At 35.9% G+C, this 17,303-nt stretch overlaps 1 protein-coding gene across 1 annotated transcript in view; it reads left to right on the forward strand.

Moving 5' to 3' along the window:
* PRKX (protein kinase cAMP-dependent X-linked catalytic subunit) overlaps positions 1 to 17,303 on the forward strand; it is a 57,012-nt gene that overhangs the window by 18,601 nt on the left and 21,108 nt on the right. The window contains exons 2-3 of the mRNA XM_086609593.1: positions 10,473 to 10,641; positions 15,402 to 15,665. Of these exons, the coding sequence (XP_086465719.1) occupies positions 10,473 to 10,641; positions 15,402 to 15,665 (433 nt within the window). The remainder of the gene's footprint in view (positions 1 to 10,472; positions 10,642 to 15,401; positions 15,666 to 17,303) is intronic.

The raw sequence follows: 17,303 nt of genomic DNA on the forward strand, positions 1-17,303 counted from the left end.
CAACCCAAGGTGTCTGGGGAGACTGTTGGTTGGTTATTTGCCTAAAAGATGGAGAAAGTCTATCTCTCAGCTTATGTTTGGGGTACAAATGAGCTGTTTAGTTACTGCTTGTACAAGGTTAGCCTGCAACTTTCCTACTTCTTCTTTTTTCCTATTGTGAAAAGACTTTTTATAAGTTCCCACTTGCAACAGGCCAAGAACAGTGGCAGCCCTTCAAGACACATATCCGCTGTATATTTTAATGTCTGATCATAAAGGGATGATGTGGGGCTATGTGGTCCTCTGTGGTAATCTTCTGTCTTTGAAAGAAGAAAGAACTCCATTTTGTCATTTTTCAAAAATATGGATCTTAAGATTTGAAGGTATGATGCGAAGAACAAACTTTCTCATGCTTCAAGGCCTGTAACTACTACTCAGTGGACAGGCTTTGTCTTCAATGTGAATGTCCAGATGTGTGTTGTTTTTTTTTTTTCTTATCCTGAGTTAGCTCTAAGTCACTGAAATTTTAAAAATGAAAGCCAAAAGTCTAAACGAAAAAAGATCAAAGTTCAAAAAATCTGGGAAAAGTAGGTAATGGCCACTGAACTTTACTTTCACTGCTAATTTGACAGAATTTGCTTTCTGCCTATTAGTTATCTGGATTTCAACCTGACCTTACTAACTAAATCTCAATTTTGCTGGTATCTATGTGTATACATATGCAAGTGTGTTTCCAGACTAGGGTCTCATGTGCCTAATTCTGTGGTAACACATAAAATAGCAGGGAATAAGTAATTTTGAATAATTTTCTGTTATTTGCCTATTTAGCTATTTCCTGAAACACACGAGAACTAAAACGTTCTGAGTGTGTTTAAATTAAATTAAAGTCTCTCATCTGTCTTCATCCAGGAGCTCTTGAACATAATTTGCTATTCAATCTTACACTTTAAAAGCACTGTAGAAATAACATATTAAGTAGTGAATAGATAAACTGTTTCAAAAGTATTAAAAAATACAGGTTTTGTGCACTGTATGAAATGTCCCCCTTAATTTGCTTCTCCTTTAACAACACTACTTTAGATGAAGATGGAAATGAAATGTAATTGAAAAGAATGTATTATAAGAGGTACCAGTCCCTCAAAGTCTTCTGTCCAGCACTGGTGAAGGAGGAAATTGGTCAAGTATGAACAATGTGGCTTTTATTACATTCATTCAGCAATAATAAACCTGTGTACTTTAACAAGATTTTTTTGTTTGCTTTTTTAAAGGACACAATCAAGGATATTAAGCCTGATACTTTCTTTGCATTCATGTGGGATTGACTTGCATCGAGTAGTTCTTTTGCAGATAGCAAAGGAAGAAATCTGCAAGAGTTGAGTTTCAGGACAAATAAGAATATCTTGATTATGTAAAAATCTTAGAAGTTTATAGAAAGACATATTTATGGGTTGAAAAGGGAAGTTGCTAATCAGGTTTTAGATACCTACTAAGTACCCCTGTTTAGCCTAACATAGTTTAGGGGGCGCTGCTGTTAAAGTTTCAACCTGTGCTACTGAATGTGTCTGATATTGATCAGATTCCATGTTACTTTAACTTCTGTAGAAGAGACTCTTTAAATCCTTTGTGGATTCTTGCATTTGTGTGTGTTTCTTAGTCATCAAAATGTTTTGTTTGGGATTTTGTTTGTTTGTTTGTTTTGAGTTTTTTAGGTGGGAACATGTGTTCTGAGCACATGTTTTGTAGATGTTTGGTCAACTTTATTTTCAGGTCTTATGTTTTCTTTAGGTATAATTATAAGCTTTGTTTGTACAGTAATTTGGCAGCAACATATGGGAAGTAATATGTTCAACTGTAGCAACTGACAGAGCAAAAGCTACTTAACAGACCCGGTTTTTGCAATTTAGCGTGTCCCTGCATAGGTTCTACTCACTCTGCTCATTTTTTTTTACTCAAAAAAAAAAAAAAAATCAGTGAGATGCACTTCTAGCTCATCATCAGAAGAGAATTTCTGGTAAAGAGCATATTAATGATTTAGCACAATGCATTCTTTATGCACTATCAGAGGTAAACTGCAAGTTGTTATTCTTCATAGAAAATTAGAAGTCAATTCCTTTTGGCTTAGACTGCTTCTGGGACATCCAGTTCAAAATTTTGTATTTAGTACTAATCCCAACTCAAGAAGCAGGAGCCACGTGTTCATAACAGCAGATCTCAAATTAAAACGGTATCTGAAGAGAAATCAGGATTCATCGTTTTGGGTTATAATATAAAATGTTTCTGTCATAGCATTTTTTCCATATTTTTTTTTAAGCAATCAAGAGGAAGCTTGTAGCCTGAAATCTGGGATTTGATGATACCTAGAATAATAACTGACTCATCTTTTTGGGTTTCCTTTTCTTTCCCTGAGTCTGGTTACTTTGTGATGCGTTCGTGTATTATTTTGTTTGTGGTAAGCAAAAGCGTAACTAGTTTTTAACCTAAAAGTCCACCAATTTGTTTTAGGTTTCATTGTAAGGAAGCTGTTTCATAGTGATTTTAAATACTTAAAGAAAAAATAATTACAGCAATTACAAAATATTAACTTTGAGCATAAGTTAATTTAAAAAGAATCCTAACTTGATGAGAATTTTTAATGCCAGTTAGTGAGCAGGAGGTGGCTAGATGTTGGATTTTGAATGTCTGGCTTTTGTTGTTTGAGAGATTTCGGGGCAGGGGGGAGGGGATCCTTCACTTTGATATTTGCATTCCATGAAGCTCTCAGTTAACGTGCTTATTTTAATCTCTCACTACCTGAAAGAAGCAATTCTGTGGAAAGGATTTGAATGACGCTTTATAACTTTAAAAGTTCAAAGATGACCTATCTTGCTAGTACACTTTCTAATATACAGATTCTTTTCCAACTGTTAAAGTGACACTTTTTAATAATGCTTTAATTACATGAAATTCCTACCAGATGAAATAGATAATTTAATGCTTTCCAGTGTTTTAATTTGTAACGCGATGCTAGACAGACAAGTGCCTGATTCTTAGCTTAACTTTTAAAAACGTGATAGACCAAATTTTTTTGAACTCGGGTCAATGCAGATTGATACACTTGAATTTTAGCAGGGGTTTGGTATCATTTAAAATACGCTGTTTCAATAGGCCTCCGAAATTTAGTTAAGCAAAAGTAATATAGAGTTTCTAAGAGAAAAGGAGTACATCTTCGAAGGTTTTTATGTGAGCTATTTTTATAAAATGTTTACATCTTTACAGATTTTCAGTCGAGGCCTATTGACACTTCATATGCAATATTTAAGTAGGTAAAAGTAACAATGACTTTGCAATGTCCTGTTTCAGTATGGGGGTAAAGCTTTTCATTTGCTCACCTGTTCATATTCTTTATATCAAAGTGTCACAAATCACAAGTAGTGGAAGGCATGGGAAGAGTTACAAAAATACTATTGAAGAATCAAATGGGAAAATACCAGTTTTATGAGAATTGTTCTGAAGATTGTGGATGTTTGTGAAGGGGTATGGACATATATTTAAAGTCAGTATTCTAAGAGCTGTTTAGAAATGGAAAGGATTAAAGGTTATCTTATCACCAGCAAGCTGGTGACTTTCTGGTCTTATTTAGTTATTTATTATTTTTAAATACTGGGGACCAATAAAGAATACAGATAGAGGAGAAACTTTCAATATTTCTGCTTATTTTGTTTAAAGATGCCCTGATATTTATAGTAATTTTTACAAAGACCCAATAAGTTCAGCCAAAAAAAAAAAAATTATCTGGAATAAGAAAGGAACTCCTATCATGGGTGTTCTGTTGAGCGACATTTTGGAAATCAGGAACCTCTTTCTGAACTAAGTGAAAACCAGGAAGCTTGACTGATGTGTATTAATTAGCCTGATGATTCCTATGTTCTTAATTCTTAAGGATTGTTGTTCAGAAAGATTCAAATGGATGGGTCAACAACAAGAGTTGTTGACACAATTGACTGATATTCTCTGGCATATCAAATCTTGAGCAAAGCTGAAAAGAGACAATACCAAATTCCTGATTGTTAAATGCAGTTTTGGTGGTGTGTTGTTATAGGCTCCCTGTATACCAAGTAAGAAAGAACCTGAAAATATGTCAGATATTTGGAATTTGAAAGCAGCAAAGAGGTGGAAATTTTTTACTGCAGCATCTTTGAGTCAAAAGCTAGGCTTTACTTTGTGTGCATTGCTACTTTCTTTTCAACTGATCTGGGATAAAGAATTAGTGAGATTGAGCTTTCAGTTGAAAAATGAGTTGACAAGGGCTGAGCCCAGAAACCAAAACAGAAGTAAGAGAGAATGCTAGCATGCCACTGGCAATAAAATTTCTGGGACAGGTAGTCTGAAAAGTTATGATCTTGCATATTTCTTGCTGTGTGGTATCTCACAGTATTGCTAAGTAGAAAGACATTTTTCTCTTTCCAGGGAGTTCCTAATGTAAATGGAATCGTAGCATGGTGGACAACCAAATCATAGCAATGGACAAAGTCATAGAAGCAAGCTTCTCTGACAGAACCCGCACATGGTGAACACTACCTGAGGCATCTCTGTTGTCTGTGCTTTTAAGCTCTTTTTATCAGACTATCTCCTCAGATACATGATCGTTGAAGGACGTACAAAAGCTTTGCAAAAAGTATTGTCTGATATTTACTTCATATATTCAACAGTACGAGAGATGCAGTTCTAGACAGAAAATAGGCAACCTGTAAACCCTCTAAATTTCTTTATTACTCTGGAGTGTTTTTCAGGTTTAGACCAGAACCTTCTATACCTTAGAAAGGAATAGAAGTATAGAAGCAGTGGTCTAAGAGTTACGGTGAGCAATCCACTGCTGGTTTGTGGAACAGTGTGAAGATGCTGAATTTGAGAAGGTTGAGTAGTAGTCTGCAAGGCATTTTCAGTTGACATTGGTCTATGGATTGAAAAGTTATTAAAAAAAAAAGTGAACTTGGCTACTGTGATGTCCAAAATCATCATCCTCGTTCTGTGTTGCCCTGTTTATGTCTTAACCACATCTCCTATCGTAGAAGCCCACAGTTGCTTGTGTCATGTGGTTCTCCGTATCTCTCTCTCAAAATGTTAATCTTTTGATTACTAGTCTGTTTGGGCAGGCTGGTTTTCTTTGTGGTGCCACTTTTTCTCCTTCTTTGTCAAGAATTACTGACTCCTTCCACTCCCCCTCTTAAGACAGGTATTGCTAGGCTGTTCAAGTTCCATTCCAAGGTGAGACAGAGGTTAAATGACAGCAAGTTTGACATTCAATAGTGAGTTTGTAATCTGATAGAGTTCGCTCAGTTTATCTCTGATACTCAACAGAAAAAAGCCTGCAATGCTTGTGGCTACCAACAAAGACTAATATGTTGCACAGTAGGAAATGTTTCTTCTAACTGTAAATAAAAGCAAATACATCTGATACATTTTGTAGGCATCTGTGGAAGTCAGGACCAACTCCTTTGGGATGCAGAAAGCAGCCCTCAGGGTTGTGAATCTCACATGACCTACTTTATTCATTAAAACAGATGGTATCTATCTGAGCAAGGCAAACTTGGTTTTAAGAAAGAGCTGGGGATTAAAAGGATGGGAAGCTGGAACAGCTGGGCCTAATTTAGGGAAGCAAATAAAAAGGCAAACTGAGCATTAAATTAGTCACCTACATCAATAGCAAAATAGTCACTACATGACTACTCAATTGTTGTAGCTGATCAAAAGTTGCAGGATTGGTTTTCCTAGCATCAAAAGTATCTAAAATTGCATCAGAAATATTCCCACATTCTTTATTCTTTTCTACCAGGCTTCAAAGAGAGTAAAATCCTGGGAGCTGGCTATGGTATTTTGGCATGGTGTTAGGGAATCCGGCTTGTTTTGTAAGACTGAGAATGCCTTTCTTGTGTTTAATACCTAGGCCAAGCTGGTCCTCTGCATTTTTTGGCCTCCTCCCTTTATGTGTGTTTAACATGAGAAGGTTCTCTAATTGGGAAGATTACTGGCATTCCTTCAAGTTCTGCAACCACATTAAATTTGCAAAGGGATCCAAAAATTTTATTGTTTCTGTTCTAAACAGATCATACTGGATTAGTGGTTAGCATTTTACATGTTTTATTCTGTTTGCCTGTTCAGTCCTGAAAATCTTGAATTGTGTTTCACATAGCACAGGCACTCTTCACTTGCTTTTGTTACCGATGGCCAGAAACCTTGGTTTGCTGTATACCTTAGCAGGGAGAAGGGGACTGTGTAAATAAACTACAAATCTTCCTTCAGACCTTCTTATAGCAACCGCTTTCATGAGCTATAATTTTCTGATGTTTTGCTCTAAAACGCTGACATGCTATAACAAAGACAGGTAAGGATACGCATGTGCGTGTGTGTAGCCATTGTGCTTCCTTCAGCAGGATAGTATTTGATACATCCCAGGACTTGTCCAGAATGGTACACAGTCCCTGAAGTTCTCTTGGTTTGAACTAAGCATTAAATAAATGTCAGTAGAATATTGTGCAAATCTATAAGCACTTTATTTCCTTTCATTGTTATATGCAAGATAGGCAAGTACAGAATATTTCTATTTGAGAGTAATCCTAAGGAATGTTTGTTTATCTGTCACAGAAGGTCAGATTTATCTGGTTCGTATAGCTGAGGTCTGAGGTGATCAGGGTAAAAATATGAACAATTCTTTCATGGGGATTAACAGAAACTGTTAATGAGCTCAGTGTCTCCTTCCTGGAGGGCAGCAGGTAGCGATGCTTTGATAGAAGACAAGTAACCCTGCCTCTGTCTGCTTCCAAAAGCCTTCCCTCGAATTTGTGGAGCTGGGTCTCCATCTTACATGCTGATGCTTTGCTGCTTCAAATTTTTAGTTTTCTTTCCATGAATATGAGGGGCAGAATTTCCACCTAGTCCCAGCAAGAAAACCTGTTTTTATAAAACAGCTAGATTTTCTTGACTGTGCTAAACGGCCATAACACGTTGTTGCAGCCTCGCACCTTGGCCGTCCTGTCCCATCCCGTTCCTCCTCCCTCATTTGCAAGAAAGAGCATTTTAAAAATCTTTCAGAAATGTCTAGAAGTGTGATCAGGAGATCCAGACCAAAAGTTTAAAGTGAGGTATTTGAATTGTAGTCATATTTTTATGCAAACTTTATCTGATTGTCTGAAGACTTGCTAAGCATAAAAAGGAAAAAAAAAAAAAGCAAAAAAAAAGGCAGCTCAACATTAGTCCTGTATGTGGCTGTGCAAAGGCATAAATTAAACCCTATTTGCATACTTTTGTACAACTGTTTTTAAGTTTCAGCAAGTTCCCCTGCTGCCCCTGGTTACACGGTTAAAGTCTTTTTTCTTAGTTGAAAAAAAATATGTAGTACTCTCCATGTCTGCTTTTTGCTTCTCTTTACAGCAAGAGGAGTTTGATGGAACAATTTAAATGGTGTAAGTAAATTCCAGAACATGAGTAGTATTTTCCTTTAGAGCTTTAAGAGAGCATATTGTTAGTCAAAAGTGCTAGAAGAATGGTGGTTGTGTGTCTGGGTACTGTCACTACCAACTGATGTAGACCTAATGGATTTTCTGAGAAGACTTGAATGGGAGAAAATTCACATTGTGAGCAGAGATGTCTGAAAACAAATGTTAGATGGCTTCTTAGTCTGTATTGTCGTCTCAGTTTCCATAGTTGCTTGAAACTGGGCTAAAGATGTTTGAAAAAAGACTGCCTGCAATCAGTTCAACAGTAAAACTGGTTGGGGAGGTTTCAAGTTCTTCTCTGTCTGTGTGGTCTTCTGGTTTTCTCAGAGACTCTCAAGATTAGCTGCTTGCCACCATTCTGGAATAGCTTGCCAGGCTTTGCCACTCCTGGCAGAGACGTTTTTAAAGAGGCTGTGTTTCTCAAGTTAGAGCTATTGCTAAGTCCCCTACAGGTCCTTCTTTGAAAAGGGATGGAAGTTGTGATAGCTATTGTTGCTATTGTTCCTGAGCAGCACCATTTGTAAAGTTAGACCAATAATGAAAAATTAAAGCATTCTAAAATGAAGATTTCTAGGACAAGGAGAACAATTGGAGTAGACCTAGGAACAGTTAGGTATGTGTTCACTTCTGACTTCCTTATTGAATATGTTTATGGAACCACTTTGTTCATACAAGTGTCAAAATGCATATGAAACCAGCATTTACTCATGGGATTGGTACTGTTAATTTAAAAGTTACTGTTAACTTAAAAATTTAAGATGATTTTTAGTTTCAGTGTGTGATATGAGTATAGTTATTCGTGACAGTGGTTTTACTCAGAACTTAAATTTCAGTTCCTGATTCTAAAGTAACCTGAGTTAATTTTTTGTCTGCACATTTAATAAGAATGTAAATAACCCGTGTTGGCTCTGCTTGGAAGCTTTTGAACCTTTTTTTTTTTTTTTTTTTAAACTGCAGAAGCCCATCTCCATAAAAATAAGGTTATTTACAGGTATAGTCTTGTAATGTCACTGCATTGTTAAAGGATTTAATTGCATGATAAATTTTCCAGGGTAACCTGGTGCCTTAACTATAACAGCAAGCTTTGTCTGGGACCTGTTTACAGTTCTTATGGTTAAAGAACTGTAACTCAGGACAGGTGGGAATGTAAAACTGCTTTGATAGAATCTTCTGTGCCTGGACAACTGTAGCCCTTGGTGGGTTTGCTAAGTGAGAAGTTTTATCTCGAAAGCTGGTTTAGAAAGCTGTATTGGTAACAGAGCTGCAAGTGCCAATAAAACTAGATTGCTGAAGTTTTTAGTTTCTAGTTTGTAATACAGGTATTTTGTTTTGCTTTTCAGTAAATGCCATGCTCTTAAAAATTACAAGTGACTGCAAAATATAACTGCTAAATAAAATGTAAATGTTTTAAGTGAGAATACAGATACAGAAGCCAAACATTTTTTTTTACAAATTCTCAAATTTCTTGAACCTACTAGAGGCAAAAGCTCCTTTGATTTTAATTCCCTCTTCAAGTACTGCAGTTTTGAAAGTTCATGTTTTGGTCTCTCTCCTCCACGCCTCTCTCAAAAATCTGTTTCCCTTCACATCCGTACACATCTTGGAAAATTGCCTTGTAGTATACGTTGATCATAACCGGTCAGCACAATCTGAAATCAATTGACATAACAGTTAATAGTACTGAAACAGGTCTATGGACTGCCTTCCTAGGGTATGTGCAAGGAAGGGGATGATTGTGGGCTTAAGTATGAGATTTTAATTTTTTTGGAAGGCGTTTCTTGACAAGAGAGTGACCTTTTAGAAGTTAGGCAATTGATTTGAATGCCAAGTGTCTTTTATAGTGGCACATATTTGTGTCAAAGAATAGGATTAAAAATGTCTGGTGTGCTGTTCTAATGGAACCTACATGGCATTGTGTAATGAGTGAAAAACAATGAGGAACCACCCAATGAGCTGAAATGTGAGTTCATCTTCAGATATATAACACTATGCTGCAGTACAAATCGAAGTGCTAGTTTTCGTTTTAAATTCAAATTAAAAGAAACGTTGAGTTCATTTATGTACAGTTGTCAAATGCAATGCACTTAAAAGGAACTTTAATGATTATTGAATGGAGAAATACATAATATATCATTTAAAAGACAATATGTTTTCGTTTTCCTTTCATATTTTTAAGAGTGAATTGAAAAAGCAGTATGTTAAGTACAAAAAAAGGGTGCCTGGAATCTACTGTTTCCATGTAATACAATGATGCAGCACTCTAAGCTGGTCAGTTTTTTTTTCACTTCTAGAAGGGTCAGCAACTTTTAAGTACTTCTTACTGTCACACCATTATCTTGAGGAATCACTTCATTTCTCTGTGCACATTTAAAGGAATAATCTCCTCACCTGAAAAATTGCAAATGGCTGTTCTCAGTCACGGAACCTTAGTAGATGAATAGTTTGAATATTTTTTTTTTATTTGTGTTTTTTTTTATATTCTGTGCTCTTCGTGTTATGAGTTTCTACATTTGAAACCCTGATTGATTTTTAGCTACCTTCTATTAGTAAATAATATATGGAAAGTTAAGTAGGGTGTTTTTTTGTGTTGAGGAATTATTGAATCCATTACAATTGAACATTATATATTCTTGGTCAGTGATTTTTAAATTTTTTTTTCTTTTGTGCCACACGTTGTGGCATCTTACATATTACATACTTTTTTTTTTTATACATCTCCCTTACCATTTCTCAGGACCACTTCTCTTTGCAAGAAATGGTACCAGTGTCTGTTCAAAGAGAGGCAGTATCACAATACTGTTATTTTTATTAAATAATTATCAGTAAAAATTGAGAAATCCCAAGAAAAAAAATTGTGTGAAAACAGTTGAAATATGTAATACTGATACATATTTATTGGGGAGGGAGGGAAAACACTGCACAGGAATTGAGTTCCTGTAGGTTTTAATGTAGTAAATTATCTTTGTGTTTTTTTTTTTTTCTTTTTTGCAGTAAGTTGACATTGCTTCTTTGACTTTTCAGGCACAGGTACCTTTGGGCGTGTTCACCTGGTGAAGGAAAAAATGGCCAAACGTTATTTCGCACTGAAAGTAATGAGCATTCCTGATGTCATTCGACTGAAGCAAGAGCAACATGTGCACAATGAAAAGTCAGTCTTGAAAGAGGTCAACCACCCCTTTTTGATCAGATTGTAAGTTGTTGTATTTTTAAAATTCATTTAACTCATATGTAAAGTGCAATTAAAGTGTTCCAGGGTCTCACTGCAAGTTCTTATGTACTTAACTAACACCAAGCATTACACAATCTAGACCCAAATATTTATTATAGAAGAATCAAGAATTTAAAATCAAGAGGCATATTTTAAACATTTAAGCAATAATTTATTATAGGCTTCACTTCTATGCTGGAGCTTTACTTTCTCATTTTCCTACTGCAGAAATTTTCTTAAGTGATGGGGAAATACTAATGAAGAAATGTTAGGATTGGCTCATCACAATGACTTTTAGAATGATTCTTGATGTTGGAATGACAAGGAAACAAGTATTTCTATGTATATATTTCCTGTAGACTTCTAGATTAAGATACAGTTAGATTTAAGTGTCTGCTTTTTGAAAACTTTAGTGAACTTTACTTTTGCAAACTTTATTTTCAAAGAGCTTAAATGACTGCAGGAGTTCTTGAGCTTTGTTATTCCCATATTTGAGGATAAGTGATGGAACCTATTGAGAAACATGATTCAAACAAAGTTCATGAAGAATATTTTTTTTTAGTGGAATTCCGATGATTCAAATGATACCTTTATTAAAGAGAGAAGGCACAATACTTTTCTGTTCACAGCACCACGATACGTTCAGTGTATCCGAGTCCATATTTATTAATGGGATAAATAAATCTCTGGGTAATTGCACAGTTAATTTCCACTTACATTTTCTCATGCATGGATACGAGGCCATTGACCAAGATTTGTTTTGCATTTACCTGCCTTTAATCAGTTTTACATAGAATTAGAAAAAATTAGCCTCAGTTAATCTCTAGCTGCAGGGAGTGCAGCCTCCTCCCAGTGCTAAGAAAGTATCAGAGGGAAAAGAAAAGGCAAAAGCATGCAGTCATCCGAAAGATGGAAAGAGCCCTGCAGAAGCAGGCTTTTTCCCTGGTGTGCTGCTGCTTTTTCCAGCATCGTGATGCTATCAGTTTCCAGCCAGCGTTCAGAAATCCTGTGTGTGGCATAGTATCAGTAAGATGAGTTCTAGAGTCTGTGGACTTTGAGATGCATGCAGGAAAGCAAGGTGGAGAGGCTGAGTACATCTGGTTAGACTGGTTAAAATACGAATGGAACAGGGGAACAGGATTTCATATGTATATCAATATACATATATAAATTTTTTGGGAAAAAACAAAACAAAACAAAAAACAACACAACCAACCAATACCCTAGAAAAAACAAACAAACAAGCAAAACAGTCCAGTACGTCTGTATATCTGGAACAGTGCAGCAAGTGTGGGAATAGAGAAACATCGGTGAGAAATCAGACAGGAATGTGAGAGTTTGTGTCCATACAGAAGTGATCAAAAATCCAAACTGATAAATTTTCTTTGATTTCATTCATGCCTTATTTTCAAAATGTCAGATTTTTAAAATTGCCAAAGAAAGGACACAATGCTGTGTTCTGTTTTGTGCCCTCCACCACAAAAGAGACACTGAGGTGCTGGAGCATGTCCAAAGAAGGACAACAGAGCTGATGAAGGGTCTAGAGCACAAGTCTTGTAAGGAGCACCTGAGGGAACTGGGGTTGTTTAGCCTGGAGAAAAGGAGGCTGAGGGGAGACCTTACAGCTCCACAGCTACCTGAAAGGAGGTTGTAGCAAGGTGGATGTTAGTCTCTTCTCCCAGGTAACAAGTGAAAGGACCAGAGGAAGTGGCCTCAAGTTGTGCCAGGGGGGTTTAGACTGGATATTAGGAAAAATTTCTTCCCCAAAAGTATTGTCAAGCATTAGAACAGGCTGCCCAGGGAAGTGGTGGAGTCACCATCCCTGGAGGTATTTAAAAGATGTGTAGATGTGGTGCTTAGGGACATGGTTTGCTGTTGTAACTCGTGTCTTGGACTTTATGGTCTAAGGGTCTTTTCCAACATAAACAGTTCTATGATTCCAAGTTCACTTGTGTGCAAAGCAAACATTCTTCATGTCTTCTAGCTCTCTGCCTTTTTCTGTTGACATGTTCAATGAGATGCTGCATCAACTATGCTCATTTAATCGTCCATGTGCTGCCTTTGTCCCTTGGCAAAGGAGGCTCAAAGCCACCTAGCTGAAATGCGGTAGTTAAAATTTAAGTGATGTTAATATTTGTGTGCTTTAGGTTAAGCAAGCAAGCATTTGTGGACAGTTTTCACCGACTGTATGACAAATAAAACTTTCTGTAGCTTTTTTGTGGCTAACAGATTTTTTTTTTTTTTCAGCCACCTCATCCCTTGCCCAATACATGCTTTTTTTAATGAATTTTTTTACTATAGTTGATCAGTAAAAAGGGAAAAAATTCTATGTAGTTCTGCTTCAGTGCCTTTGAACTGTGTTATCTACATGGTCTGTTTTTTGTGTTTTCAGTTAGTATCACCACCTTAAACATGAATAATATCTTCCTCTGGTTGCAAAGCAAGGAATATGTGTCAGTACAGCATAATACTGTATTTTTTTAGCACTTTATGATGAGGAATTTCAAAGTAGTGCTGCACATAATTTATTTCGGGTATTCATCTCTCCAATATCTTCCTATGTATAAAGATTTTTATATAGGATTTTTTTTTCCTTTTCATGTTATTTTTGAGAAACGCCTTTCCTTTATGTAGGGAGGTCATGAATCAGTTTTTCTGTAGATGCCGAAGTTATTATTTACTTACTTCTTAAACTGTTTTTTTGGAAATGCTTGTTTGGTTCTCTGGCAACAACTGATCACTGAAGACTTCTAGGTGATCTTCACTGACGTGTTTGAGTGACGTATCATACCTCTGTAGATGCAGCAGTTCATATTATACTGTAATTTTGACATGTATCTTTGATTTTTTTTTTTCAAGAGAACAAGAATTAATAAAAATGAAATGTGTCTTATAGCGCTATAAGCTAAAATAGTTATTTGTCTGTAAGTGTTCACAATAGCATCCAAAGTTCATGTAGTGAAGCTGAATTGTAAAATTACATGACACCATACGTATTACTCTAATGACAGCTTTGGTGATATTTTCTTTTTGTGTGTTAAAATACCATTACACCATTTAAAACAATCTGTATTGCAAAAATAAAGTTTTTTACTTTGCTATTTTTTATGTATACCAAATTATGTATCTGTTTTTCTGTGGATAGACAATCCTTTTCAGAGTCAGTTCTTGAAGAATTAATTCCACTAAAAATACTGGGATTTAATGGTCTAGGTCTTCCATTTTTTTTCTGTATAATTTTTGTCATATTTTGCTCTTCCTCTCCTCTGTACGTGTCTTTTTAAGTACATGGTTTGCTTCATTTTGGCCATTCCTGTTCCTCTGTCTTTGTTTGTTGTAGGTACAACTTTGCCTAACTCCTTAAAGTACATCTCAAGAGTATTTTTACATAACCATGAAAGATACTATGGACATCATGAATAGCTAATTAATGATGTTGATGACTTTGTGATAGGGAAGTAGTGCCATAAAAGCAAAAGGCAAGCCTGAGTTCTGCCTTCTTCATCACTTCGAAGGAATAGAGGAGCTGTTCCTGACGTCTGATGCTCTGTCTCATTTCTTAATTGCCCTCAGTGCCAGTATCAAGAAATAAAATCTTACTGAGCAAAAGTCACTCATGGGTTTGAGAGCTCAGTTTGCTTTGCTCAAGCCTTTCTTGAGGCTCTATGCCTTGATTAGGAACCAGCTAATGAAGGGAGAGGGAAAAAAAAAAAAAGTGTGTTTGATCTTTCCATTCTTGTGGTGTACTGCAGAAGCAGTTACTATAAACTAAAGTCACTTTTGTTCTTGTATCAATAAAGTCGGTAGGGATACCGTGTTCTTTATCTATTATCGTAGTAATAGGGATAGTTGTTTGTTTAAAATGGTACAATATTCTTCAAGATGTTACCAAATACTTATTTTCTACTTAACTGTTGAGTTACATTTGTGTGTGTGGTGTATGAGTTGTTTAATGTGGGTAGAAAGAAAAACAGCTTAGTTTTGGAGAATGTGGAAGAGAAGATTCCTGTATTCTGTAATGAAGCATTTGAAAGCCATGTGGAATGATTTTCTTTCTTCCTTAGCTGCTTTTGACTGCACTCTAGTAATGAATGTACCACAATAGTATTCTTAAATTAAAGGCAACAGTCTGAGGAGTGGAAGGTACTTACCATTAGGTTAATTCTGAGGCACAGAAATTAATCTTGTTTTGCTGTCATTTTTACTTTTCTATTGCTTTTTTTTAGAGACCATAGAAGAGCAAGCATTGTGATCTGGTGCTTTAGTTGGGGTTGTGTATTTCTGGAGAGAAAGGGATAAGAGAGAGGAAGGAAAACTCTTCGGTGTCCTGTTTTTGAACATACTGTCGTAAACATCTTTACAAAAGCAGATTCTGCTCACCCCCCTTTGCTTTGGCAATATTTGATGAAATGTGTGGTTCGTAAATGTTATCTGGTCTTAGCAGACTGGCAGTATATTAAGTTGGTTATTGGGTGCTTAGCAGAGACTTGTTTTGTACAATGTAATGGAAACTGTCAGTTAGATTTTCTTTCTTGGCCTGTGCTGTTTTACTTTTCAGGTTAAGTCAGCTACTTGAATGTATATTGTTACATAATGCTGCTAGATTCTTGGAATTTTAATATTTGTGGAATAGGAACCATTAATTATGTACATAGTTGGGGCAACAGAGATCATTTTACAGAAATATAAAGCAAATCAGAGAGATAACTTGCTTATTCAATAAAATAATATTTTTATTACAGATTTTGGACCAACCATGATGAACGTTTTTTGTACATGTTAATGGAGTACGTTCCAGGAGGAGAACTCTTTAGTTACCTGCGCAACATGGGGCGTTTTAACAACAGCACAGGACTGTTTTACTCTACGGAAATTATTTGTGCAATAGAATACCTGCACTCCAAAGAAATAGTTTACAGAGACTTAAAACCTGAAAATATATTACTAGACAAAGAAGGACATATCAAGCTTACTGATTTTGGATTTGCTAAAAAGCTGGTGGATAGGTAAGTAGGTTTTTGTTACAGTTTAACATTGAAAACATAATTACAGTTGGAAGAAAAGTAGTTTGATTTCAGAGCTCAGCATTTCACCTGATATTCCATGTGGTTCACACGTGTCAAATCCCTTAATATGAGGGAAATTACAGTCCTAAAATGGCCACATGGAAACCAATATTACACCTTAGGTATAACTGGGAGCAATATCACATATAAGCTACCTGGGAAAAACATTTTTGTGTGAGTAGTTTTGTATTTTTAAGTTCTCAACAGTCATCTTGTAAAAAGGGAGTTCAGTGAAGTAAAATATTGAGATTTGTATTTCAGTATGTTAAATGGGACATTAATCCTCCATACAGGTTGAGTTGCTAAATGTTTTGTAACTCATGTTTCCTATGCTTTCCTTTAAGAGAGATTTTTGAAGTGTAGAAATAACATTTTAAAAATGGATAGTATGTTTTCACTAGCCTGTTGCTAAAATGAAACTGCAAAATCTAGACAGAAATAATAAGGCCAGCTTCAGCAGGCGTGATTTATTTAACTGTAAGTTCTACAATATTGTCAGCCTTATGTCTGTTTTACTAGTATGTGTAAACTTTTTGATAATGCAGAGATTTTTTTTTTTTTTCCCCAGTGATTTCTCTCTTGCCTCAATTTGAACTGCTCTTCCAAGATTATATTACATGTTCTTAAAAGGAGGCAAGAGCTGTCAATGGGGTTCGAAAAAAAGGGAGGAAAAAAGTAGGCTGTCTAAGCGGTGTTACAAGGTTTGGTATTATTCCCTCGGGCTGCCTCTTAAGGGAGAATATATCTGATTGTTCTAGCCGAGGCAGCCTAGTAAGCGAGTTCGGCTTACACAGATGCTGGTCCTCTTCATTCATCTGTTTACCTGTCTGTCTGATGCTGCTTTTGCAACAGTGCGGTGTGGAGAGGAAATTCCACAAGATCCATTTGAAAAGAAGATAATCTGAGGAAGCTACTCTTAATGGATCTCTTAATGAAGTAAAGTCAAACAGGACAGATCAGATCGTATTATGGAGGTCATAAAGGTTGCTTCCCTACAGGTTATGTGCTCGCGGTACTGGGTTGCCTTGGCACGGAATAGTAGTAGGCAGCAAATAAATATGCTGGTTTCAGACCCTTGAGCTCTGAAAGTCTCTTTCAAAACCACAGTGTTTCAATATCAGCATGTTTGAATGAATTCAGTTTCCAGTGAGCAAGCAGATAGATCTACAAATGTTGGCTTTTTTTTTCTTAATATTTTGTTTTTAAATCAAAATAACTTTTTGCAGGAAGACGTAAGGCTACTTCCATGTAAGAAAGTAGGAAGATCTCTTTATAAGACATTTTCATGCAAATTCTGAAGACTTACTTTTTACATGTAGATACTGCCACTTAGTGGTTGTCCTTAATTTGAATTTCTGTGGGTTTAAGGCACAATTCATAAGTAACTCTTCATTAAATAAGGTGATAGTTTACATCAAAGTATATTTTTCAATCTGGAAGGTGAATCTGTAAGAGGGAATTTGTCAAAATACATTTCAGGACATTAAAACAAGTTATCACTACTGTTTTAATTGTTTTTTTTTGTGTCTTGTATTGCCTGGGGAGCAGTGAAGTTGATCCATTTGTATCGAATTGAAT

This window comes from Tauraco erythrolophus, chromosome 1, assembly GCF_009769465.1.
Source record: "Tauraco erythrolophus isolate bTauEry1 chromosome 1, bTauEry1.pri, whole genome shotgun sequence".
Classification (NCBI taxonomy): domain Eukaryota; kingdom Metazoa; phylum Chordata; class Aves; order Musophagiformes; family Musophagidae; genus Tauraco; species Tauraco erythrolophus.